Consider the following 27,510-nt stretch of genomic DNA (forward strand, 5'->3'; position numbering starts at 1 on the left):
TTTTGCTTGCTATCGTTCTCTTGGTGGCATTAACGCGGGGATATCGAAGACGTGACATGAGACACGCAGGGCGGAAAAATTCAAGTTGCATGGATTCAACAAAATAATGTCATTAAAGTAATTAAAGTAACTTGTAATGTTACACATAGGCTGTAGTATATATCACGGGCATGTGGGAATATTATCTTGCTAAAAGTTCCTTAGATACCATGCATAACTTTATTATTTGATATTATTCTAACAATTTCAGATATGTTGTCCCCTTTCTCGCTCTGCTGTTCTGCGGTGTGTATTTTATCTCGTCTGTGGGAGAAAAAAACAAAACATGCATTCACGTAGCAACCCGTGCTTAATAGTCTACACACGTGATCGAGAAAAGGTAACAAACAGCGTGGACACCTCCCACGCGTGTGGTTAGGAGTGACCACCACCCAGGGATCCCGAAAATCCCACGCGACCCGAAGGCAGCAAGCAGCCTGTAGGAGGTGCGTTCGGCACCTCTGCTACATTTCGGCTTAAGCTCCGCTGAGGGCAGCAGCACACCCACTGTGCGGTCCTTTCACGACACCCCCCCCCCCCCCCCCAAAAAAAAAAACCCAAAAACACCGATATCTGCTGCTTGTTGGGGGCCGCACTGTTTACGGTTTACCGGGAGAAAGCAGCGAACCAGTGCGCCTCTCGTAGCGGAGGATCACTCGGTGGTAGCCCGCCAATACAGACGTCGGCCGGGTGATGTGAAGGGGCCTTGAGAGCGGACCGGCGCTGGATGCCATCTCGCTTTTTGGAACCCGGGGCACATTAGCATCGTCCAGCTAGCAGCAGGCGGGTATCTGCACCGGCGGGTAGGGGACCATGGGCTTGCTGTCACAGGGCTCCCCGCTGAACTGGGAAGAGACCCGGCAGTACGCGGACCACGTCAGAAAGCATGGCATCATCCAGTTCCTCAACATCTACCACAAAGTGAAGGACCGCCACAAGGACGTGCTCAAGTGGGGCGACGAGGTGAGCGCCTGGATGTCCGCACATATGTACATTTATTTCATTTTACACACTCAATTGCTGATATAAAGGTTTGTTTATTTAATGTTTACGTTTGTTGTATATTGTCATATTTCCCCGAAACATTTTAAGAACATTTTTAGGTGTATTGCATATTCCCTAATTTTGTCTTTATATTTTTCACTTTTTTATTGTAAATGTTCACACTTTTTCGTCTTATTGTGTGTGTGTGTGTGTATGTATGTATGTATGTATATGTGTGTGTGTGTATATATATATATATATATATATATATATATATATATGGTTCATTTTATATTTGTAATTTTATTTTCAAGGTTTATTGCATTTCTTGCCAATTTTCTTTTCGAACCACAGGCAAAAGTAATGAAGTAATAAGAATAAACATCTGTTCTCATTTCTCAATACTTTTGCCCGTTGTTTTGATGGGAATTGCTGTAAACACTGGAGTGAAGCGTCTCTCCGTCTACCCATCTGTCTATGCATCTATCCATCTATTTATGCATCTATCCATCTATTTATCGATCTATGCATCTGCCTGTCTATTTATTGATCTATGCATCTATCCATTTATTTCTCTATAATTTCACCACCATGTGTGAAATGCTCCATTGCTTTCATGTGCAACGTCACCTTAAAGTCTGCAAACTGTCCATGAGATTATTGCATTTAGTTAAAGTGGATAGCTCTTGTTGAAAAGTCTTGTTGATAAAGGTTAGACGTTATTTGGTATATGTAAAACCCTTAGTACGGTGTATTAGGGAACAGTATTATAGTTCTGTATTTACACTATTGTTTGACAAGCAAAGCAAAATGAATAAATTGTGAAAGTTTGAAAGTATTTTGGCGTTTTCAGCTTGAACCAAACGCTTTGATTTCAAACAATGTGGAATGTTGTTGTTATAGATTAATCCCCCTTTCAGACAGGGGATTACGTCGAAGCGGAGTCAAAGTCAAGGAAACAATTGATGAATCGGAGTTGATGTGACTGCGTCGCGTTTTGATCTTGTAAATATAGGTTCACACCACGAGGAAACCGCAAAAAAAGACCCCAATACTGATGACCTACGGAGTCCTAAGGGCAAGAGAAGTCAGTTAAAGCTCAAGGGATGAGTCGGAGCTTAGTAAAATACTAAAATAATTACCACAGTTGGTCAAATACATTAAAATGATTGTAAAAATATAAATAATGCATTTTCAATTACTGCCCACAATCTATAGAAGAAGTAGTCATTTATTTAACTTTGCTCCTGCTTTTGTTCCCTCCCCTCTCTCTCTATCTCTCTCTCTCTCTCCTCCAGGTCGAGTACATGTTGATCGAGATGGACGAGAAGAATGAAAAGGTTTGCCTGGTGCTGAATGGAGGCGAGGTTTTGGAAACTCTCCAAGATAAAGGTGAAAAGACAAACCCCAAGTAAGTCGTCACGCAGCACGACCCGGGACTGGAATGTGAGGCCAAATGGGACGGAAGCGTCAGTTCTGTCGCCTTCTTCCATCATTCCTAAAAAAAACTGCCGTACCGCCAAATAATAACATGAGATGAGATAAGACTTGATTATTGTTTATTGGAAATCAATTAACGACCCAAAACAATGACAAACATTGTCCAGAAATCCTCAAAGGTACTGCTTTGGTACTGTTACTCGCCATTGGTTAACCAATGGCGAGTGAGAACATAGAGCGCGTGTCCCCGGATGTCCCACCTTCTCTGTCTCTGATTTTGATATTGCTTTTTTTCTGCTTATTTTGAGTATTCTCTGTAGACTCCGCACCGACAAGCATCCGGCATGCAAGGGGTGTGCGAGAGATGGAGAGAAAGCATGTTGTATTGTCATTGTCGCACGCCTCATGTGTCACTTTGTCACAGCAACTGCACACTTGACGTGATTGTAAAGAACACCCACACCTACAAATGGATCAGACAGGGAGGATTTCGTGCCATGGACACCCCTCAAAAAAAATCCTACAGTCATCATAACAGAATGTGCGTTACTGCGTCAAAGAAGTCAGTGCCGTTAAACTGAATTTGCTTTAACTTTGACAGCCATTGAAATAACACACTGACATTTTCTATTTATGTACACAATTAACTAGTGAGCCCAGTAGGTGGTAGTTATTTCACTGTAAATACCAGTTCCAATGTTGCAACGTTACTAATAAAAGTGGCGTACAGTGATCAACATTCTAAACTCAAGACATTTAGGAGCGCAATAAAAATGTATTTATACCAATAAGAAAAAGAAAACAACTATGGAGCAGCTATATTCTTGCTCATCACTGAAAACGCCACCTGTCTGGCTGTCTTTTTGTCTGTCTGTGTATATATACAGCGATCAGCCACAACATTAAAACTACCTGCCTAATATTGTGTAACTCCCCCTCGTGCCTCAAAACAGCTCTGACCCATCGAGACATGGACTCCACAAAACCTCTGAAGGTGTTTTGTGGTATCTAGCACCAAGACGTTAGCAGCAGATCCTTTAAGTCCTTGAAGTTGTAAGGTGGATAGGGATTGTTGTTCCAGCACATCCCACAGATGCTCGATGGGATTAAGATCTGGGGAATTTGGAGGCCAAGTCAACACCTAACCCTCTTTGTCATGTTCCTCAAACCATTCATGAACAAATTTTGCAGTGTGGCAGGTCGCATTATCCTGCTGAAAGCAGCCACTGCCATCAGGGAATACTGTAACCATGAAGGAGTGAACTTGGTCTGCAACAATATTAGGTAGGTGGTGCGTGTCACAGTAACATGCACTTGAATGCCAGGACCCAAGGTTTCCCAGCGGAACATTGCCCAGAGCATCACACTGCCTCCACCGGCTTTCTTTCTTCCCAAAGTGCATCCTGGTTCCATCTCTTCCCCAGGTGAACAACTCACACACACCAGCCATCTACATTATGTAAAATTAAACATGATTTATCAGACCAGGACACCTTCTTTCATTGCTCCATGGTCCAGTTCTGACGCTCATGTGCCCGTTATAGGTGCTTTCGGTGGTGGACAGGGGTCAGCATGGACACTGCGGCTACGCAGCCCCATATGCAACAAACTGCGATGCACTGTGGGTTCTGACACCTTTCTATCATAGCAGCATTAACTTTTTCAGCAATTTATGCTTCAGTAGCTCTTCTGTAGTATTGGACCAGACAGGCTAGACTCTACTCCCCACGTGCATCAATGAGCCTTGGGCGCCCATGACCCTGTCGCCAGTTCACCAGTTGTCCTTCCTTGGACCACTTTTGGTAGTTACTAACCACTGCCTGTTTTTCTTTTGAAGATGCTCCGACCCGGTCGACTAGCCAACACAATTTGGCCCTTGTCAAAGTCACTCAGATCCTCAGACCACTGATCCAGTTTTCCACCATTTTTGTTTTATACTGAGCTTGGAACGACTTATGCTTCTGTACACACAGGAAGCCCTTGCCTGAATATTTGAATACATTTGTCTAAACGCATAGCTTTGACTCTCCACAAAGGCTATTGAACTGGCAGAACTACTTCATGGATTTCCACATGTCGGAGGAACTAAATGTCCTCAGGAGTTCTGAGAATTAAGAATGGTGCCTGTGTGTCTGAACTGCCACACGTTTTTTTTCAAATCCTTTCTTGGTTCTCACATGAAATGTGTTTTGTGGAGTTGGGCTCCGCTTGCTCACACAGGGCGTTGGGTCTAAAGTTTCTGGATCTCGGACCTCTGGGTGGCTGCGTGGAGCCGTGCATTCCTCGTTACTCTGCGTTTGTCTGGTCCTTGAGATGAAAGGAGAGAAAGCGGGCGGCGGCGTGTCGGTTTTAGGTTCAAGGTCACCGCTGTTCAAGACCGCCGCGCAGACCTTCTCTCCTAATGTTCCATTTTAAACCTTATGTTTCAGCCATCCCACGCTGTGGAGGCCGGAGTACGGTAGCTACATGATCGAGGGGACGCCTGGGCAGCCGTACGGCGGCACCATGTCGGAGTTCAACACGGTGGAGGACAACATGGGGAAGAGGCGGCGGGAGGCCTCGTCTGTTCTGAACGACAACGAGACGCTTTGCACCATCACCGCCTTCCCAAGGTGGAGAACAATGAAGGATTGTAAAAGCCCAGGGAGTAGCTGGTGAGTGTGCTGTCATCTAACCAGTGTTTCCCCCACCCTCCTGCTCCTCCTCCAGGTTAGGCTGTCCGGGTTTCACCCAGCCAGAGTACCGGCCGACACCCGGGGAGAAGGGGGCATCCAAGTCGCTGTTCTTCCCAGATGAAGCCATCTGCAGACACCCCAGGTTCAGGTGTGGTCCTGGCACCGCGACACTAATTAAATCTGCACGATTACACTGCTTTTACGTCCTTCCATCGACAATAACAGAAGCCTCGATGGTTCTGAACTGCACTGACATGTTTTTAACGGTGCCGGCGGCGGCAGCTTTCTCAGCAACAGGGTTGGCACGGCAAGGAGAGCAGTGAACTGCTGGAACTGCAACGTTGACGGGTGGAAAATATTCAATAAGTTTAGTCATATCAGTCGGAGAGAGACCCATGTCACACTGGGCATCTCCAGGCTCTTTCATTCAGTGTTTATTCCAAAAACTTCCTCCTGTTTCTCTCCTTGACTGACTGTGTAAAGAGCAAAATCTGAGAATTGAACGTAGAAGAAGGCGGACTTGGGTTTTGCGAGAAGGTTTCAGGAAGTTAAAAAATAACTGGTGAATGCCCTTTTTTACAACCGAAGACCTAGCCCTCCACAACGTAACGCTGCCCACTTCTTCGCTTCATTGAATATTAGTAAACTGCTAATGAAACTAAACTCCAGTAAACTGCTGACTGCTCCCACGTGGATAGCCTTAGCTATCCCACCCCACCCCCCCACCCCCCCCAAAAAAAAACAAAAAAACATTACAATGCATGTATCAAAAGAATGAGAGAAGGAGCGATGCGGAATGACTTTCCGCTCTCGGCAAGTGACCGCTATCCACCACAAGGGGGCGGAAATAGCACAAATGCCCATTTAGATATAATGATATGGGTAAAATAGTTAATTTCACACCCTGTTTGATTGTTGTTGTTTGTGGGTTTTTTGTTTTGTTTTTCTCATCAGTACGCTCACCAGAAACATACGCCACAGAAGAGGAGAGAAAGTTGCAATCAATGTTCCAAGTAAGTTGTGTGTGTGAGAGTGTAAATCCAAGCTTGTTGAGGAAAGATTTTGTCTCAAAATTTGACATATTTTGAGAACTGATTGCATAATTAGTTAGCCGATTATCTTGTTGTTGTTGGTGTTTTCTATCAGAAATGTAACATGTGTTTGACTTTGAGCTTTTGGACTTGGACTTTTATTGTCAAAAACAGCTCGTTCTCTTTTGATCCTCTAAATTACTTGATCTGTTTTCTTTCTCCACTTCTCAGTCTTCAAGGACAAGAAAACCGTGTCTCCCTTCTTGGAGGAGTTCCCGGAGGATGACGGCGAGGCGGCCACGGCGGCCCTCCCAGACCACATCTACATGGACGCCATGGGCTTCGGGATGGGGAACTGCTGCCTCCAGGTTCATCTTCAACCCATGCCCAGAGCACTCGCCTGAGTTTATCGCTAAAATAAGTGATTGTTTAACTGCTCTTTGACCTGTTTTACTGTCCTTATTGTATCTCCTGCCAGGTGACATTCCAGGCCTGCAGCATCGATGAGGCACGCTACCTTTACGACCAACTGGCCACGTTCTGCCCTATTGTGGTGTGTGTATAGTATGTGTGTATGGCTATTATTACCATTAGGTATTTCTCTAGTTAATTAAAAGTTATTGGATTGAACGATATAAACAAAACTGCTTCTTATTCCCTCCACACTGATAAACTAATAATAATAATCCGTTCTCCTCCCACTCGTCTCAGATGGCTCTGAGCGCCGCCTCGCCCTTCTACCGAGGCTACATGTCTGACATCGACTGCCGCTGGGGTGTCATTTCTGCCTCTGTGGACGATCGCACGCAGGAGGAGAGAGGCCTTAAGGTGATAAGGGAATAACCTGACTAAATGGAATACATTTTACCTTTGTTATTATTAAAACAACACCCGCATTTTGTAATAACTTGACAAAATGTTATCAATTTGATCTTTGTTATTCTGTAATGACACTGCATTTTATAATAACTAACTTTTTGTAATAAAAGCCTTGAGCATAATTCATAACAGGTTTTTCCACATAACCTATTACATAATGCGTTGGTTATTTAACTTTGTTTGATGAATGTGTGAGAATTCAATGTATTATGTAGTAACACACCAACATTTGTCTTAATTTATATCAACACTTTACCACATAACATTTTACTTATTACAAAATGGATAATGAATTGCGTTCAAGATGTTAATTATAAAATCTTGGTGATATTCCAAAATAAAGGTAAAACTTTTGACCATGACATGACGTGCGTCGTTCCCCTGGTTCGTCAGCTTGGAGTAGATTTGTTATTTTTGCTTTCCACTTAACCCGACCGTTGTTCCTGCAGCAACTCTGATAAAACACAAACCAGTCGTTCTGAATGGATTCTGGGGATCAGCCATTAGATGAGTTAATCAACCAGTTGTTTTTTTTCTGGCTATACTTCTTACTTTCGTTCACTTAAAACTAAACCAGCAGATGATAGTCTAATAACCAAAATGACAAACGCCAATATGGCTGCTGCTGTTTTAAGTGGAAAAACTAGTGTAATCCAATTTTACAGTCTCAAATTGACTTACAATAAGCATCGTTTTAAGATTGCCATTTGGCTAAACATGTTGTTTTTTTTTGTTTGTTTGTTTTAACCCCTTTCACAGCCGTTGAAAACCAACAAATACAGAATCTTCAAATCCAGATACGACTCCATCGACAGCTACCTGTCGAGCTGCGGAGAGAAGTACAACGACATCGAGCTGACCATCGACGAGGAGATCTACAAGCAGCTGCTGGGAGGAGGTACAGTAAACAAAAGCCGGACCCACCCTTTTCAGTTGTGCGGTTTGAAATTGACTGTCTCCACTGTGTCCACAGGCATCGACAAGCTGCTCGCCCAGCACATCGCCCACCTTTTCATCAGGGATCCGCTCTCCATCTTCGAGGAGAAACTCAACTTGGATGACGAAAACGAGTCTGATCACTTTGAAGTAAGTGTCGGTCCCCCTGGATACTTATTATTATTATTATTATTATTATTAGCTAATTGATTTTACTTTAAATGAAGGCCATGGTCCTTGTATGGGTCATAAATCTCATTCTGTTTCTTGCAGAACCTCCAGTCAACCAACTGGCAGACAATGAGGTTCAAGCCTCCGCCTCCCAACTCCGACATCGGCTGGAGAGTGGAATTCCGCCCGATGGAGGTTAGAGGATAATAAGATTACAATAAGATAACACACTACTATAATAATAATAATAATAATAATAATAATAATAATAATACTCTATAGTAATATAACTCTTTATAATCCCCCTTTGGGAAATTCAGGAAAGACCAACAAAGCTCTTATCTGCTGCTTGGTTGACTTGACAGCGTGGAATCTACCTGTTATGTTTGTGTTTTTATTTGAGGGGTTTTATGGAAACTATGTTTTGTTGTTATTGACATTTCGATTTTGTTTTTTTGTTTTCTTCTTCCAGGTGCAGCTGACAGACTTTGAAAACTCTGCGTATGTGGTGTTTGTCGTGCTGCTCACTCGAGTCATCCTGTCCTACAAACTGGATTTCCTAATTCCCCTGTCTAAGGTAAGACTTTCATATGAATATATCTAGATTCAAACATGTATAAATATCTGGAAAAAAAGATGTATAAATGTGTAATTTCTGCACCAGGTCGATGAAAACATGAAGGTGGCACAGGAGAGGAACGCGGTGCAGGAGGGAATGTTCTACTTTAGGAAGGACATCTTCAAAGGTCAGAGAGGAACCAGGCTCTGGTTACTGGAGAGCTTGGGACGTTAACGATAAATTGACTATTGATTAATTGCTCATAAGAATTTAAGCGATTTTCAGATTTTGTCTTATTGATAAGAACTGAACAATCTTCAGTCTTGTTGCAATTGTATCAATGGGAGTCTTTGGGGCGCAGGGACCCCCAACCAGGAAGTAGTAATACTCACCGGAACGACAGAGGGCAGTGGAGAGGAAAAAATGCCCAGTGGAGCAAGAAGTAGTACTAGAAGTAGATGGAGGCTTCCGGAAGAGCGACAAACAACAAACACGGCTGCGTGTAGAAAACAATGTTTATTGTTGCTCAACAACTAAGATGGGATGCAGGTGGAACGCGATAACGGCATTAGGGGTGTGGGGGGGACCCGGAGCGAGGGAGAGGTACGATGACAAAACGAAACAAGTGATATGTTGCGATGGTGGTGACGCCAATAAAATATATTAACTAAATTATTTTGTGTCTTATTATATATAAGAGTTTAAGTAATGTTTAATAATTGTATTAGCGTTGTCCACATCTGCACCAGACTTCTGCTACATAACATCCAACTCATTCCGTCACTGAGAACGGCAAAAAGTTAAAATATTTAACTCGCGCAAAGAACGGTCGTAGTTTTCCCAGTATGCGCGAACCAGCTCAGCGAGTCTTGCCTCGAACTTCTCCATTTTGAAATGAAATCGCGCCAAGTCACAAAAAATCGGAGGTGCGCAGCATCGCGTATGTCCCACTCGACGTGACGCCACCCCTGGTGACGTAATGATCTTTTATAAATTAAGCAACGATTGTTTAAGGTTAATTTAAAGTAAAACGCCTTTGAATTTGTATCCCAATGGGGAGCGTTAACGGTTAGCATGGGGGGCTTATTGGATATGCACGACTTGCGGACGATTCGTTCGTAGCAAACAAACATGTTTAATGCCTCAGGAGTTGTGAGTCACTCCGGCAAAAGAGTCGTTCGTTCACGACTCGGTAACTCCAGAGACACTGAACAATGAACTGAGACTCAGATCTCGAACGAAAAGAGTCGAGAGCCCTAAGGCACGCATGCGCCCCAAGCAGAGCCAATGACTCTTTGAACCGGACTGCGAATGGGGAACCGTGAGTCGCTTATGCTCAAGCAACACCGACGGAATCAAATGAAAACCGAACAAATGTTTTTTACTGAGTCATTCATGAAGAGCCGAAATCTTCAAAAAGAGTCGAACTTTTCATCAGAGGCTTAGCGTTGACTCCTGTGCTGCCTCTGTCCAGGCTGCAACCCGGTGCTAGACGGCTCCACCTCCTCCCAGAACGGAGTGGAGAGCGACGGCGGGAACGAGGAGTACACGCTGATGAGCATCGACACAATCATCAATGGAAGGGTCTGCACTCTTTGTTAAATATAGTTTATTACACTATATAATACAGTATATTTATTTTTGAGTCAGTTTGCGATTACATTTTTGATAATAAAAAAAAAACTAATAAAGGTTTTGTGTCTATTACGTTTTTAATTAACACAATTAAGAGGTTTTGCCTCTACATCATTTTAAAAAGTTTTGTCTCACATTTTATTAAAAAAAAAAAAAAGATTTTAATCAGTTTAAAATATGACTTATTAAAAAAAAAAAAAGCTTTGTAACCATGACTGTTTTTAATTTAAAAATAGAATTACAAGAACCTTTGCTTCTGCCGGTTTTATTTATTTGTTTGCTTATTTCATTGTTGAATAATCTTTATTTATAATGATTTAGAACTGTTTGCGAATCATTTAATTTTTTCCTTTTTTTTTTTTTTTTTTTTTTTTTTTTAGGAGGGAGTGTTCCAGGGGCTGATCCCCATTCTTAACTGCTACCTGGAAAATATGGAGGTGGATGTGGACACCAGATGCACCATACTGAACTACTTGAAGCTCATCAAGAAACGGGCCTCGGGTGAGTGCGAAACATCAACGTACAATCGCATCCATAACTTACAATTGTATCCGTAGCGCACCGCGTTCCTGGAGCTCCGTTGGAAGCTCATCTCTGTCCGTCGTCTCGTCCTTCCTCTTCACCAGGGGAGCTGATGACGATGGCTAAGTGGATGCGTCAGTTTGTTTCCGGCCACCCGCAGTACCAGCAGGACAGCGTCATCACCGACAAGATCAACTACGACCTTCTGCGGCGCTGCGATCGCATCGCCCGCGGGGAGGAGCGCTGCCCTGAGCTGATCGGCGAGCCCATCAACCGCTTCAAATGACACCACGTCCGGGCCAGCCACACCTTCCAGAGGGACGAGGATCCAGAGTTGTACATACTGTATCAGATTTTTATGATCACAAACTTATTTTAATAGAGTTAAGAAATCGGGGGGGGGGGGCGCGCTGTGTACCAAGGTGTGTGTGTGTGTGTGCGCGTGTGTGCGCGTGCGTGCGCGTGTCAATACTGTTCTGTTGCTCTACAGTAACATGGATATATTCTGTTCTCTTGGCATCTAGTAGAAAACATCCCCCCCCCCCATTTAAGGTGATTAATGTGGTTTTGGTTTTGCTGTGCTGACTTTGTAGGAACTTGACAGTAGCGCTACGCCCAAGTGTTTTGCAACGGTTCGGGTTTTGCAACGTTTGCTGGTTTAATAAATCTGTACAGCATTGAATCATCGGACTTCCATTTGGGTGTGGACACAGTGTGTGTCTGTGTGTCATCATTATCGGTGGGGGGGGGGGCATCCTTGTACATCCTTTTTTTTTTTCCTGATGCCTGGTGGTTCCTTACCAGACTTTAAGGATTTTAAGTGCCAGTCTTCAAAAATTCAAAGTTCTGAACTATTTTTTACGCATTATTCCTCTTTACTGCAGTTGATCGTGACAGGCCTCTCTAAACAAACGTTGAAATCCTCTTGCTCAGCCAGGTTTGTGTCATCCTAGTCGAGGCCGAGCAAGGAATCCCAGCGGTCAGCACATTTACATGCTTTGGGTGGGTCGCGGGTGGGGTGGGTGTAGCCGTCCTATCTGTTATTGGCTCCACTGTTGGGGTGTTTAAGCCACAATTTACTGTTATTTACACAAGGGTGGAGCTACTTCATAATGTTTCACACATAACCTCGCTCTATATTATTGCTCATGAAAGTTAGTAAGAAGTTCATTCAGAATTCAATGGAGCAAATTCATCCGACTTGGAGCCTTTTAACCTTTGAACCAGATCCATGGGCTGTCGGCTTCGTGTTTGTCCACTAGAGGGCGCCACTGACCAGGACCTCTACACGCTATATCACTTGGACTAAACCAAGAGTATTTTCAAATTCACAATTAGGATAGAAAAGGCTGCGCAGGAATACTTAGAAGAAAAAACATGACACGGGAGGGTAAGGAAAATATTGTCAAAGTTTCCTCTGCGCGTCGTCTCTGGAGGATGCGCCACCTCGCAGCACATGACCTTAAAGGAGTAGGCACCAACATTTTCAGGCTATTACAGACGGGGAGATGTTGGTAATACCCGTTCCAAAAGTCCACCAGTCGCCTGTGTGGCTCAAAAGAACAATAACAAACATGATCGACCTATTGCGGTCTTCACTTTAGCACAGAATCCTCCCAAACGCGTGCCTGGCGCAGCACAGATTTCATCAGATCAGTGCGTGTTTACCTGAACAGATGGTGAGATTTGTGCGATGTGTTTGGATACCCCCCCTCCCGCCTCTCTCTCCGTCTCTCTCTCTCCCTCCTGTCTCTGTCTCTTTCTCTCTATCCCCTTCTCTCCCATTGCACCACTGGTCAGCTGGCCGGGCTCCTGGTCCTCCCACTCCCCTGTGCGCATAGCGCTGCGCATTGTGCGCACACCGCGACCAAGGGTACAGGCGCTCCACCGGAGGTAGGCAATTTATTTACCACCCGCTACCCCTATTTTACCTTTTTTTGCTGGGTTGTTTTTTTTTAGTTTTTTTTTTTTTTTTAGGGCCGGGTTGTTTACGAGCGGATCTGAGTGGAAGTGTGTTATGGAGGAATGGCGTCGGCTAGGGGTGGATCCGGGGTGATGCTGGACCGGGTGACCTCTACCGGACCGCGGGACAGGATGCGGGGACCAGAGCGGGGCGCGTGGGAGAGGGTCGGACGTGCAGAGGCCTTTATGAGAATTAAAATTAGAATTCAAGTGAGAACTGAAACGGTTAAATAGACGCTGCTGCTGCTGCTGCTGTCAAATCTCCCTGGGTGTGTGTGTGTTGTCTTGGGGTTCTTGTTTTCGTTTTTTAATTGTGACAACTTTTCTTTTGGTTCACAACGTGTGGTTCGGGGACCCACAGGCGGTCCTTCAAGAAGTTCCATCGGATCCCGAGCAAAAATCATTGAAAAAGTACATTTCAACGGTATTCAATGTACGATACGTTAGCACCGTTAGAGAATGAACCTGTGATCTAATGATCCTGAATCCAAATTAACGATTCAAACGAAAATCTACTACTACTGTAGTACAAAGTGATTTGCTCTTTTAAGTCATGTCGTTTTTACCTTTTAAAGTTCCTTAAAATGTGTTTCTATACTCACAGCCACTCAGCAAGTCTATATGTTCAGATATTTGGCCACAGTAAATACAAAAATGGGACATTTGCCCTAAAAACGATAGTAAAGTGACGTAAACATGAGCCATATACAAATACACCCCGACTTGGCGTTTACTTTGCCTTTACTATAAATTAAACTCGTACTGACTGATAACACACAGCACCTCCCGCCTTTTGGACTCAGATTTAAAATCTGTGGCACTCTGATAATCAGGCCAGAGCTAATTCTGGTTCTGCTTTACACTCAATATTGGATTAAATCAAAAGAAGGTTCAAACAGAGTGTTCAAAAATGTACAAAACAATTTATGAGCTGTCCAAATCTATTCTTCCAATCTGTCCTCGTGTCGACTCTTAAAATCTGAGCTGGATATTAACACGATATCTGCGATTAGAATCACTTTTTCTATGCATCAAAGCATTGTCAGTGCTCCGCCTCCTGTATCGTCTAATAAATCATATAAATCACATTGTAATGCAGTGCAGTCTAACTTGCTTTCTCACTAAATTGAGCTTTAGCTTTGTCCTAATTAAATCCAATTAAATATCTTTAATTTGATCACTCCACTCCCTAAACCTCTCAGGTTTCAGGGTCATTGGATTAACCCACATTTTTGCCAGGACAAAGCATCATGTATATCATGAGGTCACCAGTCACACATGGAAGAATATTGAGATAGATAGATAGATAGATAGATAGATAGATAGATAGATAGATAGATAGATAGATAGTATTTAATTATTGTACGTCTGTCTTGTTTAAGTAGATAAATCTCTCGATCAGAAGCACATCTATTAGTAATCATTAGAATAAAATGATGATTCATTCTTGCATTTGTCCAGGGTTTTATCTAAAAACAATATTAATCTATATGTCTATTCAATGAGAATATATGTCTTGTCCCTCATGCATTGTGTCGTTCCAGGTGATAAATGGAGACATTTAATCACAAGCTAAACACCTACATCGAGTCATGGATGGGTCCGAGAGGTAATTTCAATCACTTTTCACTTTAAATTGTGCACTTTGTTGATGGCAGACCACTAATTTGATTTGTCTCTGTCTTGTTAAAGTCTCTCCGGCTCCACGGTGTTTCATTATCTTTTGCAGTATTGTGTTTTATTTATTTTAATAAGATATTTAATGAGTTTAATGAGTTATTTAAACCTTGCTGCATTTAAAGAGATTATATATTAGTATTATAGTATAGATAATTATATTTATATTATAATTATAATTATTTAGATAAGATAATATAATAATTTATTATTATTATATTATATGGTAATATATCTGTTATGAGTATTATTTTATGTTATTTTCTATTTTTTTATAAGTGTTATTATTATATTATTACTTCAAACTTAATTTCATGGCTCACCATTACCTTACTTACAACCCTTTATCATTTCCATTTTGTTGTCGTTGTTGTGCTTTTTTATTTTTTTTTATTAAAAACAAAGGGTTAGTTTTTGTATTTATTTTTTACCTTTAACCCTTTACCAGTTCCCTTTTTACAAATTATTTTTTAACATATTTTTTTAACATTTATGCATTTATTTTTTATTTTAATTTAATTCAAATTTTTACCTTTACCCCCTGCTCTTTATTCGCTTATTTCCGATGGTAAACACAGACCAGGAGACCCCCAGAGACTCCCCAAACTAAAATATTTGTTTTCAGATGGTCGTGTCAGCGGCTGGCTCCTGCTGGACAACTACACCCCGACCTTCCTCCTGACGCTGCTGTATCTGGTCATCGTGTGGCTCGGCCCCAGGCTCATGGGCCCGCGGCAGCCAGTGTCGTGCAGGGGCCTTCTGGTGCTCTACAACCTGGGCCTCACGCTACTCTCCTTATACATGGTCTATGAGGTGAGGAAAGAAGGAGGGAAGGAAGGAAGGTTTGAAGGGAGGGAGGGAGGAAGGAAGGAAGGAAAGGAAGGTAGATAGGTTGGTAGGTAGGTAGGGAGGGAGGGAGGAAGGGACAAGGGAGGGAGGAAGGAGGAAGGGAGGAAAGAAGGAGGAAAGGGAAAAAAGAAGGAAGGTTTGAAGGGAGGGAGTGAGGGAGGAAGAAGGAGGGAAGGAGGAAAGGGAAGACAGAAGGAAGGTTTAAAGGGAGGGAGGGGGCAGGAAGGGTGACGGAGGGAGGGAGAGAAGGAGAGGCCAAGGGAGAGGGAGGGATGGAAAAAAGATGTCATTGTTTCAACAATCAAATCCCTCATTTGTCCGTACATTCCCCCATTGTTTTCCGTAACTATCTATCTATCTATCTATCTATCTTTCCATCTATCTATCTATCCATCTATCTATCCATCCATCTATCTATCTGTCCGTCCGTCCGTCTGTCTGATGTCGGTCTATGTCTATCTATGTCTATCTGTCTATCTATCTGATTTTGATCTGTATATTATTATTATTATTATATTCTTATTATTATTATATTTTTTATTATTATTAATAATAATAATAATAATAATAATAATAACAATAACAATAACAATAACAATAACAATAATAATTAATGGTCCATGACCCTGTTCAGATTTCTTCAGCCTTTCTTTCTCTTTCTCTCCAGCTGGTGTCGGCTGCGTGGAACGGGGGATACAACTTCTACTGCCAGGACACACACAGCGCAGGGGAGACAGACACAAAGGTCAGACCACACAGTATATACACACAGTATATATACACACTATATACATACAGTATATACACACAGTATATACACACACAGTGGCGTTTTCAAGGACCTCTGGCACAGAGACACAGAAGACGGGGTTGTAAACACCAGTTTATTGTAGAGAGAGAACTTGTTGCAATTAGCCCAGGAGCACATAGACATGTGTCATGACAAGGGCTCCTTTCTTGAGTGTGTGTGGGGAAGGGGGTTTTACCTGCTGCCCGTTAGACCAACAGGTATGCAGCCACTCTGATCCCAATCACCTAGATCCAGGTCAGGTGTGGCTGCTCAAACCACACCATCCCCACACCACATATACATACTGTATATACACACAGTATGTACATACAGTATATATGTATGTATGTGTGTGTGTGTGTGTGTGTGTGTGTGTGTGTGTGTGTGTGTTTTATATATATATCTACACAGTGTGTGTGTGTGTGTTATTTATATATATATATATATATATACACACACACACACACATACACACACACACACACACGAATGATGAATGTTATTTGTTGTCAAATGTGTATTGAAGTGTTTGGCTCCCTGCTAACGTGCCTGGCAGGAAGCTACAAAGACACCCTGGTTTTGGGGGAAATTACTTCTTGTCTTTCTAAAAAAAAAAAATGTTTTTTTATGTGTCACAAAGACACAAGATGTAACTGTATATGTATTAAATTAGAAAATAGCTTTTGAGATTCTGTAAGGTGTATTTCCCTAATTTCACAGCAGCTAGGCTAGTTGAACCCTTCTGCAGCCATGTACTGAGCTAACACACTTAGCATGAATTTCACCTGAAACTGTAATTTCTCTTTGCATGACCTATAAGAAACATTTTTTGGAGATTTCCATTTTGGAGTTCTGTATTTGTGACCTGGGAGTGTTTTTTCCTCCACCTCTTCGTCAGATCATGGGTGTGTTGTGGTGGTACTACTTCTCTAAGCTGGTGGAGTTCATGGACACCTTCTTCTTCATCCTGAGGAAGAACAACTACCAGATCACCTTCCTGCATGTCTTCCACCACGCCAGCATGCCCAACATCTGGTGGTTCGTCATGAACTGGGTTCCCTGCGGACACTGTGAGTATCTCTGTCTGTCTGTGTGTCTTCGTCTGTCTGTCTGTCTGTCTGTCTGTCTGTCTGTCTCTCTCTCTCTCTGTCTGTGTCTCTTTCTCTGTCTGTCTGCTTGATATTATTATTGTTATGATTTTTCTTTTGTCATATTAGTAACGATGTTAAAAGACTGGAGATGCTGGAGACCTTGATCATTGACTCCGTGGCTCTTGAACTTTATTTTTCAATTCTGGGTATAAGTTATAAGTTAAAAGTTAAAGACGTATTAGAGTCTTGGAGTATTAGACATATTAGAGTATAAAACATATAAGACATATTAGACATATTCAAGTATTGGATGTATTAGAGTATTAGACGTATTGGAGTCTTAGACATCTATCCATCTATGGATACATCTATGAAGTATTAGACGTATTAGAGTACTAGACAAGGTATTCCAGGTGTATCTGTGCTGTTCATACCGTACTATAACAAGGTTCATCTTCACAGGGGTGCAAAGTCTGAAGCCCACTTTATTTGGTGTGAACCGCACTTGTTCATGGATCATATAGTGGAATTTACATTTTTGATGATTTTATCTTATAATTTATACTATAATTCTATATTTTAGAAAACTATATATATTAAAAAAATTGTGTGGTTTCCCTCCCATTTGTGGCTCTAGTTCTTGTTGAAAATATACAATAAAATACATGTATTTTTCTATATGTGACCCACCTCATACTTTAGGGTCATTTGGCGGCTTTCGAGATTTTTTTTTTCGCATCATTTGAAAGTGAAGAATCAGAGCTTCCAAACAGGGTGTCACTTGTGCAAATCAAGCAAACATTTTTAAACCTATGACTTGTTAATGACAAGGGTGAGGCAAACTGTGTTTCTGAGATAATCACCTCCAATGTTTTTCCCACACCAGGTTCATTCAGCCAGCTCCCACAATGCGGTTGGCGGACAAAAAGCATAATGGCTAATTAACATACTGCTGAATGGGCCAATCACGAACAGCTCAACAACACACAACTAGTTTTGTTTTTAAAAAAGCTTTTATTTAACAGTAACAATATACATGTTTTATAAAAGTGGAATTATTTTGGAGTTTAAAAGTACGGACAACACAACAAAATGTAGAGTCTATCAATACTATGAGTCTCAGAAAATCTGAAAATCTGTCACCAACCTCAACGGACTTCATCACGTCATCAACTTCTTCCGTTCTAACAACGACGGACGTATCATCCGTCTCCTCCGGTGGTTCTTGACAATATTCCGTTTCATCGTCACATTAAGTTTGAAATGTTCTCCAAGTCCGGAGTAATATCAGATTCAGCAGCGCTGACGTTCTCCGCGTCGCTGTCGGAGAACTGACTATCATCGCGGAAAATGAAGTCCAGTACGCGATGCTAACACTGACTTGGATCTATCGCACTGGTCAGATTAAGGTCTGAAATATTGCCACTTAACTGCTGGTACAAACATTGGTCATTTCCCGCCTTGACTACTGCAGCGCTCTCTTAACAGGTTGCCAGCTTGTGCGGTGAAGCCACTGCAGATGATACCGAATGCGGCGGTGCGACTGGTGCTCAACCAGCCAAAGAGGGCACACGTTACTCCGCTGCTTATCGAGCTCTACTAGTTACCTGTAGCCGCTCGCATCGAGTTCAAGTCTCTGATGCTGGCTCTGCCGGCTGCACAACCACGGCAATCCAGGCTATTCTCATTTGTAGTTCCACGTTGGTGGAACAAGCTGCCAAAAGCCACTAGAGCAGGGGCCTCCCTCTCTGTCTTTAAGAAGCACTTGAAGACCCAGCTCTTCAGAGAGCACCTCCTCTCCTAACTTACAATTACTTAGACCAACTTAGCAGTATTTATTTATTGTTACACTAATATTTCTGTTGCAATGTAGCTTGAATGTTATTCTCCCTTGTAAGTCGCTTTGGATAAAAGCGTCTTCTAAATGACTAAATGTAAATGTAAATATGATTCAGAGCTTTCGCACCCGCTTCGCGTAATCCATAACGATACGGAGAAGAACGTTTTCACAGACAAGTGAGACCGAAACACCCCCGTGCTGCGCTTTAACTGTCTTTTTACGGAAGTGACGTAGGTGCGTGACGCGAAAGGTTTTTCTTCCTAGCCGTTTCACAACAGTGTGTGTAAAAGTAGAACAATTTAAAGGTTGAACTCTATCAAAACAGTTTCACATTGTGAATTCATATCACATGGAATATGGGTGAATGATCTTCACCTGGACCTTCGGTTTAAAGGAAACGTTTGATCGCCGTTATTCAGCGCTGTTCCGCTTCAAGTGAACTGCGTTTCCCCATGTAATCTAACAGGAATATTTAACTCCACAGTTTAACATTTTTCTACTATTTATAAATCAAACTCGGTTTTGAAAATACGTTGAGAGATAAAAAAAACACAAAGTAACACAAATCTGGAAAAATCGAATTTTCCTCCAGTTTTTTCAAGTTATTTGGCTGCTCCTGGTGATTTTAGAAATGCGCAAGATGACAGCTTTTGCTGTAGTGGGATACATATTCCTTCTTAGGGTGTTGGTTTTCTGATATTCTGTATTTTTTTTCTATGATAATTATCATTTAATTATGTTTATTTTATTTCAGCATATTTTGGGGCGTCGCTGAACAGCTTCATTCACGTGCTGATGTATTCTTACTACGGACTGTCTGCCGTGCCCACCCTCAGGCCCTTCCTGTGGTGGAAGAAGTACATCACACAGGGACAACTTGTGAGCTCCTATTCACTTTATTTTACTTAATTTACTCCAGGATATTTAAAAAGACAATACGAGAGTATTAGACAAATTAGAGTATAAGACTATGGCAGTATCTCTTACCAGCCGCCACCCAAGTGGCGTGTTCAGGAACCTCAGAGACACAGAAGACAGGTGTAGAAAACACATATGTTTTTTGTGCAGAGTGGGCTTGATAGAACAAGCCCCGGAGCAAATGGAGATGTGTCGTGACAGGGCTCCTCTCCTGAGTGTGTGTGGGGATGGGGGTTTTACCTGTTGCCCGTCAGACCAACCAACAATTCAAGATTCAAGAGGTTTATTCGTCACATACATATACATATTTTCATACATATATGCAGTGAAATGTCAAGTTGCAGGTATGCAACAGGTATGGAGCAACAGGTATGGAGCCACTCTGATCCTGGGCCCCCAATTACCTAGACCCAGTTCAGGTGTGGCTGCTCAACCCACACCATCACCAAACCACATAGACATATTAGATGTATTAGAGTATAAGACCTATTAGAGTATTAGACATATTAGACATATTAGAGTATCAAACATATTAGACATATTAGAGTATAAGACGTATTAGACGATTTAGAGTTTAAGACTTATTAGAGTATTAGACGTATTAGACATATTAAAGTATTAGATATATTTGAGTATTAGACGTATTCAAATATTAGACGTATTAGAGTATAAGACTTATTAGAGTATTAGACATATTAGACATATTAGATGTATATGGATGTAAGACATATGAGAGTATTAAACATATTAGAGTATGAGATGTATTATAGTATAAGACGTATTAGAGTATAAGATGTATTTGAGTATTAGATGAATTTGAGTATTAGATGTATTAAGAGTATTCGACATATTAGAGTATTAGACGTATTAGGGTATAAGACCTATTAGAGTATTAGACATATTCGAGTATTAGGCATATTCGAGTATTAGGCATATTCGAGTATAAGACGTATAAGGGTATTAGACGTATTCGAGTCTTAGGCAAATTAGAGTATTAGAGTACTAGACGAGGTATTCCAGGTGTATCTGTACTGTTCATACTGTACTATAACAGGGTTCATCTTCACAGGGGTACAAAGTCTAAAGCCCACTTTATTCTGTGTGAACCACGCTTGTTCATGAAAGTGGTATTTCCATTTTGGATGATTTTATCTCAGAATTTATACTATAATTATATATTTTAGAAAAATATATATAAAAAAAAATTTGGTGTGGTTTCCCTCCCACTTGTGGCTTTAGTTCTTGGTGAAAATATACAATAAAATACATGTATTTTTCTATATGTGACCCACCGAGTACTTTGGTGATGGCGGCTTTCGAGATTTTTTTTTTTTCACATCATTTGAAAGTGAAGAATCAGAGCTTCCAAAGAAGGTGTCACTTGTGCAAATCAAGCAAACATTTTGAAAGCCATGACTTGTTAATGACAAGGGTGTTGCAAACCGTGTTTCTGAGATAATCACTTTCAAAGTTTTACCCACACCAGGTTCATTCAGCCAGCTCCCAGAATGCAAATGGGGTTGGCGGACAAACAAAGCCTCATGGCTACTTAACATATTGCTGAATGGGCCAATCACAAACAGCTCAACAACACACAACTAATTTTGTTTTTAAAAAAGCTTTTATTTAACAGTAAGAATATACATGTTTTATAAAAGTGGAATTATTTTGGAGTTTAAAAGTACGGACAACACAACAAAATGTAGAGTGTCAATATTATGAGTCTCAGAAAATCTGAATTCTGAAAATCTGTCGCCAACCTCAACAGACTTCATCACGTCATCAACTTCTTCCGTTGTAACAACGACGATTTGACAATTTTATCTTGTAATTTATATTATAATTATATATAATTAAAAAAAATGGTGTGGTTTCCCTCCCATTTGTGGCTTTAGTTCTTGGTGAAAATATACAATAAAATACATGTATTTTTCTATATTCCTTTTTAGGGTTTGATTATAAAAGTTTCCGAGCCAATAACAAATTAAAATATAACAAACTCTAATATAACTTAAACTATAATATAACAAACTATAATATAATATATATTAATTGTATTATATATATATATAACATATTATATTTATATTATATTATACATACTATATATACAGTATACAATATGATTGTATTGATTGATTACTTATCACATTCACATTGTGAAAATAGAATCAATGATTTCTGTTCAGATGGAACTTTGGAACTTGATCCGGACGTGTGACGTGGACACGTCATGCATTTTCAGCAGATATTTTAACAATCTCTCTCTCTCTCTCTCTCTTTCTCCTCTCTCTCTCTCTCTCTCTCTCTCTCTCTCTCTCTCTCTCTCTCTCTCTCTCTCTCTCTCTCTCTCTCTCTCTCTCTCTCTCTCTCTCTCTATACTCCTCCCTCCACAGGTCCAGTTCTTTCTCACCATGTCTCAGACCATCTGTGCGGTGGTGTGGCCGTGTGGTTTCCCAAAAGGCTGGTTGTATTTCCAGATCGGTTACATGGTTTCACTCATTATACTCTTCTCCAACTTCTACATCCAGGTACATGTGGGACTGTGCAACGTGTTGATGATGGTGATGATGATAGTGATGATGGTGATGATGATGGTGATGATGATGATGATGATGATGTCATTGCAGACGTACCAGAAGGCCGTTGGGAAGGGGCACCACAACGGCTCCCCGTCCTCCCTGAATGGCCACGCCAACGGGGCTTTGCCGAAGGGAAACAAGGATAAAAAGCTGCGGCTGGACTGACGGGGAGAACCACGGCAATATGTTCCTTCCTACGAGGTGTTAGAATAGAACAATATTCATAAAAAAAAGCCATAGCGACATATATTCAGAGACTCAATATTTTTGCACATATTACCACTAAGGTTATTTAATGGAAAAACAATTATTTTACAGCTAATGGTTAACTCTGTGGCTTATGAGTTTTGGCCCCATAGTTGAATCACTTCATGGCAGACGGATCAAGGACCTACGTCAACTCTTTAAGAAGGCACATATTCAGACGGGCCGCATGCTAACTGTGTTAGCTCAGCGCATGGCTGCAGAGGGGATCAACTAGCTTAGCACCTGGGAAATGAAGGAAATACACCTTCCAGTATCTCACGCTAACTGTGTTAGCTCATTGCATGGCTGCAGAGGGGATCAGCTAGCCTAGCGCCTGGGAAATTAAGGAAATACACCTTCCAGTATCTCACGCTAACTGTGTTAGCTCAATGCATGGCTGCAGAGGGGATCAACTAGCCTTGCGCCTGGGAAATGTAGGAAATACTCCTTCCAGTATCTCACGCTAACTGTGTTACCGCAAGAGGGGATCAACTAGCCTAGCGCCTGGGAAATTAAGGAAATACACCTTCCAGTATCTCACGCTAACTGTGTTATGTCGATGCATGGCTGCAGGGGGGAGCCTAGCTCCTGTGAAAATAAGGAATGCTCCTGCAGCATCTCAAAGGCTGACGTATTTAGGAGATACATCTTAAAAAAATAACCTTAGTACTAAAAGCAGATTTAATTTCACAGGAGCTAGGCTAGTTGCTTCCCTCTGCAGTCATACATTGGGCTTACACAATTATCATGCAGTGTACTGGACACACACAATTGGTATCAAACTTTTGTCTGAATCTGGGTAATGGAGACAAGAAGTTAATTTCCAAAGAAACCATCAGATTCCCTTTAAGCTAGGATGATCTTGTGGTTTTTTTTAAGTGCACGGATTCCAAAGATGAAAGCTGTTTGACATGGTTCTCCATGTTGCCTTGCCCTCTCCCCGACTGGTTGATAATTCTGTTTAGCGTTTAGAAGTGTTTTATTTAATGAAGGTTTGTTTTTTTTGTAACAGTTCCGGGCGCAATATCATCTGTGAGTCCTCCGTTGAGGAGATTTATTTAGATTTTATTCTTTAGATTTTAAGCCTTTTTCTTTTGTTGTTGTTGTTGTTGTTGTTATGGTGGTCGGTCTGGAAGGGAGTGGCATGACAGCGTTTAAAAATAAAAGAAAACACTGGAACGATGTAATGCTCCAGAATCCGAAAAAATATCTCATTCCACGGCGAGGAAAAGCACAGAATATATCGTCTTAAATAGGTTTTTAGGCAATTATAATTACTTAGGAAATTATTACTCTAGAAGGATTAGAGCTAAATACACAGTATTTACATAGAGATTCTTCCGTCAACTAGACCTCATATTTATAGAAGAAGAAAAAAATCACAAAAATCATCAAAAAGGGAAAGTAAATATAGAAACTGCTGTAATAGAAACCACCCTGTAGTCTTTAATATAGTCACCTTTAATGATTATCCCCTTAGAATAAAATAAATCTAAAGTACGCAGCTCTCTCAGTTACTCATTTTACTTAAAGCCATCCTTAGAATTAGATATTTTATCCAAGTATTTTATCCAAGTCAGACAGCTGAACATGTATTTTATAAACGCTATGTATAAAAATAATCATATAGATATATTGAAAAATATATGGATTGTTAAATTCAAGATTTTCTGTCTGTATTTTTTTATTTTATTTTGCTGTGTAGCCTAATGTCACCTTCGCAAACTGAACTTAATAATAATAATAATAATAATAATAATAATAATAATAATAATAATAATAATAATAATAATAATAATAATAATCATGTAATTCCAAATATAACAATAAAAGCTCCTCCCTCTCCCCGTCGCTGGTTCTTTTCTCAGGGTGAAGTTGCGTCGCACACCGTACCTCCAGGTGTTATATTTTCCTTTTTATTTAGCCAGCGGTGTCGGGAATTAAATACAAAACCTCGACCACGTGTTCTTGGACCAGAACTGCTTCTAAAAGCAGTATTTGGGCCGTGGCGTCATTCAGTTTGTAGCTCGTTGGATACGGGTCGTAAAAACTGGACCGGTATTTTATTTTTTATTCTTTCTTTCCAATGCTTCGTCGCTCATTGCACCACGCCGCTCGTCTCCGCGGTTCCCACAATAGCACACATTTCGCGACCAAGGCCATTCAAGAGAAATAACAATAATCATAGTAGTCATAGTAATTATAATGCGTGTGATTTAAAGAAAGGAGTTGAACTCCATTGTGGGGCCAGTGGTTTCCAACTGTTGGGCGGGGTCACTCCTAGTGGGCCAGGGGGGAATTGCAAGGGGGTGTGCGAGAAAACGAAAACACGTAAATTAAACAGGCCTTAAATATGTATTTTAAGCGCTCATTTGACATGACTAATTCAATTTCCTGAAATATGTGCGAATAGGCAATAAATGCCACCAGTGACCGTGACTGCTTGACCTGGTTTACTTTAAGTTTGCGTATGGTAAATGAAATAGTTCTACATTTTGGGAGATCCTTAAAGTCCTGGGGAGCGGCTCTGCACAATCAGTTTGAAAGCCGCTGTGTTTGACGTGTCGACCGTTGGTTGAGGAGACGCGGGTCCAGATGCCTTATGAACGTTGCTGCTGCCTCTATGATGCCTTAAGAATACTCCCCCGTGGCGGCCCATGGGTGAGACGCCGCCTGGGCAGACTCCGATAATTAAAAAAAAAAAACATCCTCACACGCCACTGGCTACACTTTGTAATGTCCCATGTCCTTGACTCTTTGTAATACCCGACAGAAAGCAGTGGCGTAGTGCACGCATTTCAACTGTCACTAAGATGCTACCAATAAAAGCACTACCTTTTCTCTTCATCTGTGGTTTTGGGTTTGTTTTTTTGGGGAGGGAAGGGGTTGTATCTGCTGACAGAACTAGATGTTGCCTAGATGCTTTTAGGTGTGTAGAGACCTTGTCCACCTTGAGATAAGGAACAGGAAGTGAGGACGTAACAAGGAGGACGGACGTTGCGCAGCGGACTTTCTGTTATTTTAGCCTTTGTATATCATGGATATACCATATATCATAGTATTTGGAAAATATGGCTCTTGTCAAGGCTCATCGGAGATAGATAGATGGATAGAAAAAGTAAAATATATAGATAGATAAGTCAAATAATAGATTGATATATAAGTAGATAGATCCACACCCAAAGAGACATCCACGTGAGCATTGGAGACTTCCTGCCGAAGCCCCTAAGCAAGACATCTGTCCAGATCTGGAGTTGGTCTCCGCCGGGCTTGGCTACGTGGCAGCTCCACTGTTCCATTATAGGTAAGATACTATGTTGGGTCAAATGCAGAGGGATAGTTTCTCCCAGAGGGATTCATAAGAAATGCGCATGAGCCAAGATTTCTCCGAGTGTCTTTTAAACTCTCTCTCATTTGGACAGAGAGTTTTTAATGGACACTGAAATATATAACATGAACAGCGATCAGCCACAACATTAAAGCCAGCTGCCTACAATCATGTAGGTCCCCCTCATGCTAAAACAGCCTGTCAGGCACCAAGACGTTAGCAGCAGATCCTTTAAGTCCTGTAAGTTGCGAGGTGGGGCCTCCATGGATCAGGCTTGTTGTTCCAGCAAATCCCACAGACACACGACCGGATCCAACCCTAACCCCGAACATTCACATGATGTAGAAGAAAACGTGATCCATCAGATGAGGCCACCATCTTCCATTGCTCCATGGTGTGGAGAGAGAGAGAGAGAGAGAGAGAGAGAGAGAGAGAGAGAGAGAGAGAGAGAAAACACACAAGCTCAGAGAACAGAGCGACTTCTGTGTTGCTAGAGTGTGTGCAGCACTGAGCAAACATCATTGCTCTGCCCGGCATTCAGAGGCCCCAGGAGTGGAAAGTGAGTGTGTGTGTGTGTGTGTGTGTGTTCGTTCTGGCAAGTAAACTGTGAGCCCTTCGCAAGCAGCTTGCCCCTGGGAGTCTCTCTGCAGCAGAGCCCTGGGGCATCATGGAACAGCGTCCAAAGGTGGATCAAAGAGTCCAAACTCAAAGAGGTGATCCCGAAAATTCAATTCAATGCACATTCCATTCCTCTACTCTGGGAGAGGAGGAGGAAGTGAGGTCATAACAAGGAGGTCACATGGATTGTGGCCTGATCATGGTGAACCGAGGTTAGACGTGAAGTCAGGCCACAATACTGGTGACCTCACTTCCCCCTCCTCATCCCTCGGGTGGACAATGGCTTTTACACCTACGCCCATAAAATGGATTTCAAAGGTCCTTCAACCATGGAAATTAAATATTATTTGCACTTTATTGGTTAGACGCACAGCAGCCCAATAGAGCGATAAGCACAAAGCCAAACACAACCTTTTATAAAACTTGCCCGCTCACTCTTATGGCCCCCTGGGGTTAATAAGTAATATTAAGATAAAGCAGAGTTTAAATCTCAGTTCCTTCTATGTTACAGCTTCTACTTTAGTGAAGTTTTTAACCATTTATAGCTTTTGCATGCACAACTTTACCACTACACACAAAGACCTGTTCTCAACTCAACTTTAACCGAAATCACATTTCATGTTTTCTTTTCAACGAGTTATTCAATCACCTACCAATAATAAAGGTTTCTCAGCTTTCTTTCTCAGGTTTTCCCAGCTGCTGTTCCCCATGTGCCAATGAATGAGCAATTTCATAAAG

At 41.5% G+C, this 27,510-nt stretch overlaps 2 protein-coding genes across 4 annotated transcripts; both read left to right on the plus strand.

Moving 5' to 3' along the window:
* Positions 1-595: 595 nt before the first annotated feature.
* Positions 596-11,546, plus strand: gclc (glutamate-cysteine ligase, catalytic subunit). Its single transcript, XM_080016110.1, has 16 exons — positions 596-1,002; positions 2,322-2,434; positions 4,893-5,075; positions 5,173-5,286; positions 6,093-6,151; positions 6,401-6,537; positions 6,648-6,722; positions 6,881-6,997; positions 7,808-7,946; positions 8,022-8,134; positions 8,258-8,350; positions 8,628-8,732; positions 8,820-8,901; positions 10,189-10,298; positions 10,730-10,850; positions 10,976-11,546. The coding sequence occupies exons 1-16, from the start codon at positions 853-855 to the stop codon at positions 11,155-11,157; spliced, it is 1,893 nt and encodes a 630-aa protein (XP_079872236.1). The 5' UTR covers positions 596-852; the 3' UTR covers positions 11,158-11,546.
* A 1,140-nt stretch (positions 11,547-12,686) lies between these two features.
* On the plus strand, positions 12,687-25,673 carry elovl5 (ELOVL fatty acid elongase 5). Of its 3 annotated transcripts, none has more exons than XM_080016970.1 (8): positions 12,687-12,764; positions 14,378-14,442; positions 15,136-15,323; positions 16,027-16,104; positions 17,048-17,219; positions 19,835-19,959; positions 22,395-22,529; positions 22,629-25,673. In XM_080016970.1, exons 2-8 carry the CDS (start codon positions 14,385-14,387, stop codon positions 22,743-22,745), a joined length of 873 nt encoding a protein of 290 aa, XP_079873096.1. In that variant the 5' UTR covers positions 12,687-12,764; positions 14,378-14,384; the 3' UTR covers positions 22,746-25,673. The 3 variants fall into 3 exon arrangements, with proteins under 3 accessions (XP_079873096.1, XP_079873098.1, XP_079873097.1); XM_080016971.1 differs by lacking the exon at positions 12,687-12,764 and adding an exon at positions 13,015-13,102; XM_080016972.1 differs by lacking the exon at positions 19,835-19,959.
* The last annotated feature ends 1,837 nt before the right edge of the window (positions 25,674-27,510 follow it).

Source organism: Zeus faber (assembly GCF_960531495.2).
Source record: "Zeus faber genome assembly, chromosome: 16".
Taxonomy (NCBI): domain Eukaryota; kingdom Metazoa; phylum Chordata; class Actinopteri; order Zeiformes; family Zeidae; genus Zeus; species Zeus faber.

Coding starts and splice junctions, on each gene's coding strand:
- gclc (XM_080016110.1), top strand. CDS start 853: ATGGGCTTGCTGTCACAGGGCTCCCCGCTGAACTGGGAAGAGACCCGG. Junction 1,003..2,321: donor TGCTCAAGTGGGGCGACGAG/GTGAGCGCCTGG, acceptor TCTCTCCTCCAG/GTCGAGTACATGTTGATCGA. Junction 8,902..10,188: donor TAGGAAGGACATCTTCAAAG/GTCAGAGAGGAA, acceptor GCCTCTGTCCAG/GCTGCAACCCGGTGCTAGAC.
- elovl5 (XM_080016970.1), top strand. CDS start 14,385: ATGGAGACATTTAATCACAAGCTAAACACCTACATCGAGTCATGGATG. Junction 17,220..19,834: donor CTGGGTTCCCTGCGGACACT/GTGAGTATCTCT, acceptor ATTTTATTTCAG/CATATTTTGGGGCGTCGCTG. Junction 19,960..22,394: donor ACATCACACAGGGACAACTT/GTGAGCTCCTAT, acceptor CTCCCTCCACAG/GTCCAGTTCTTTCTCACCAT.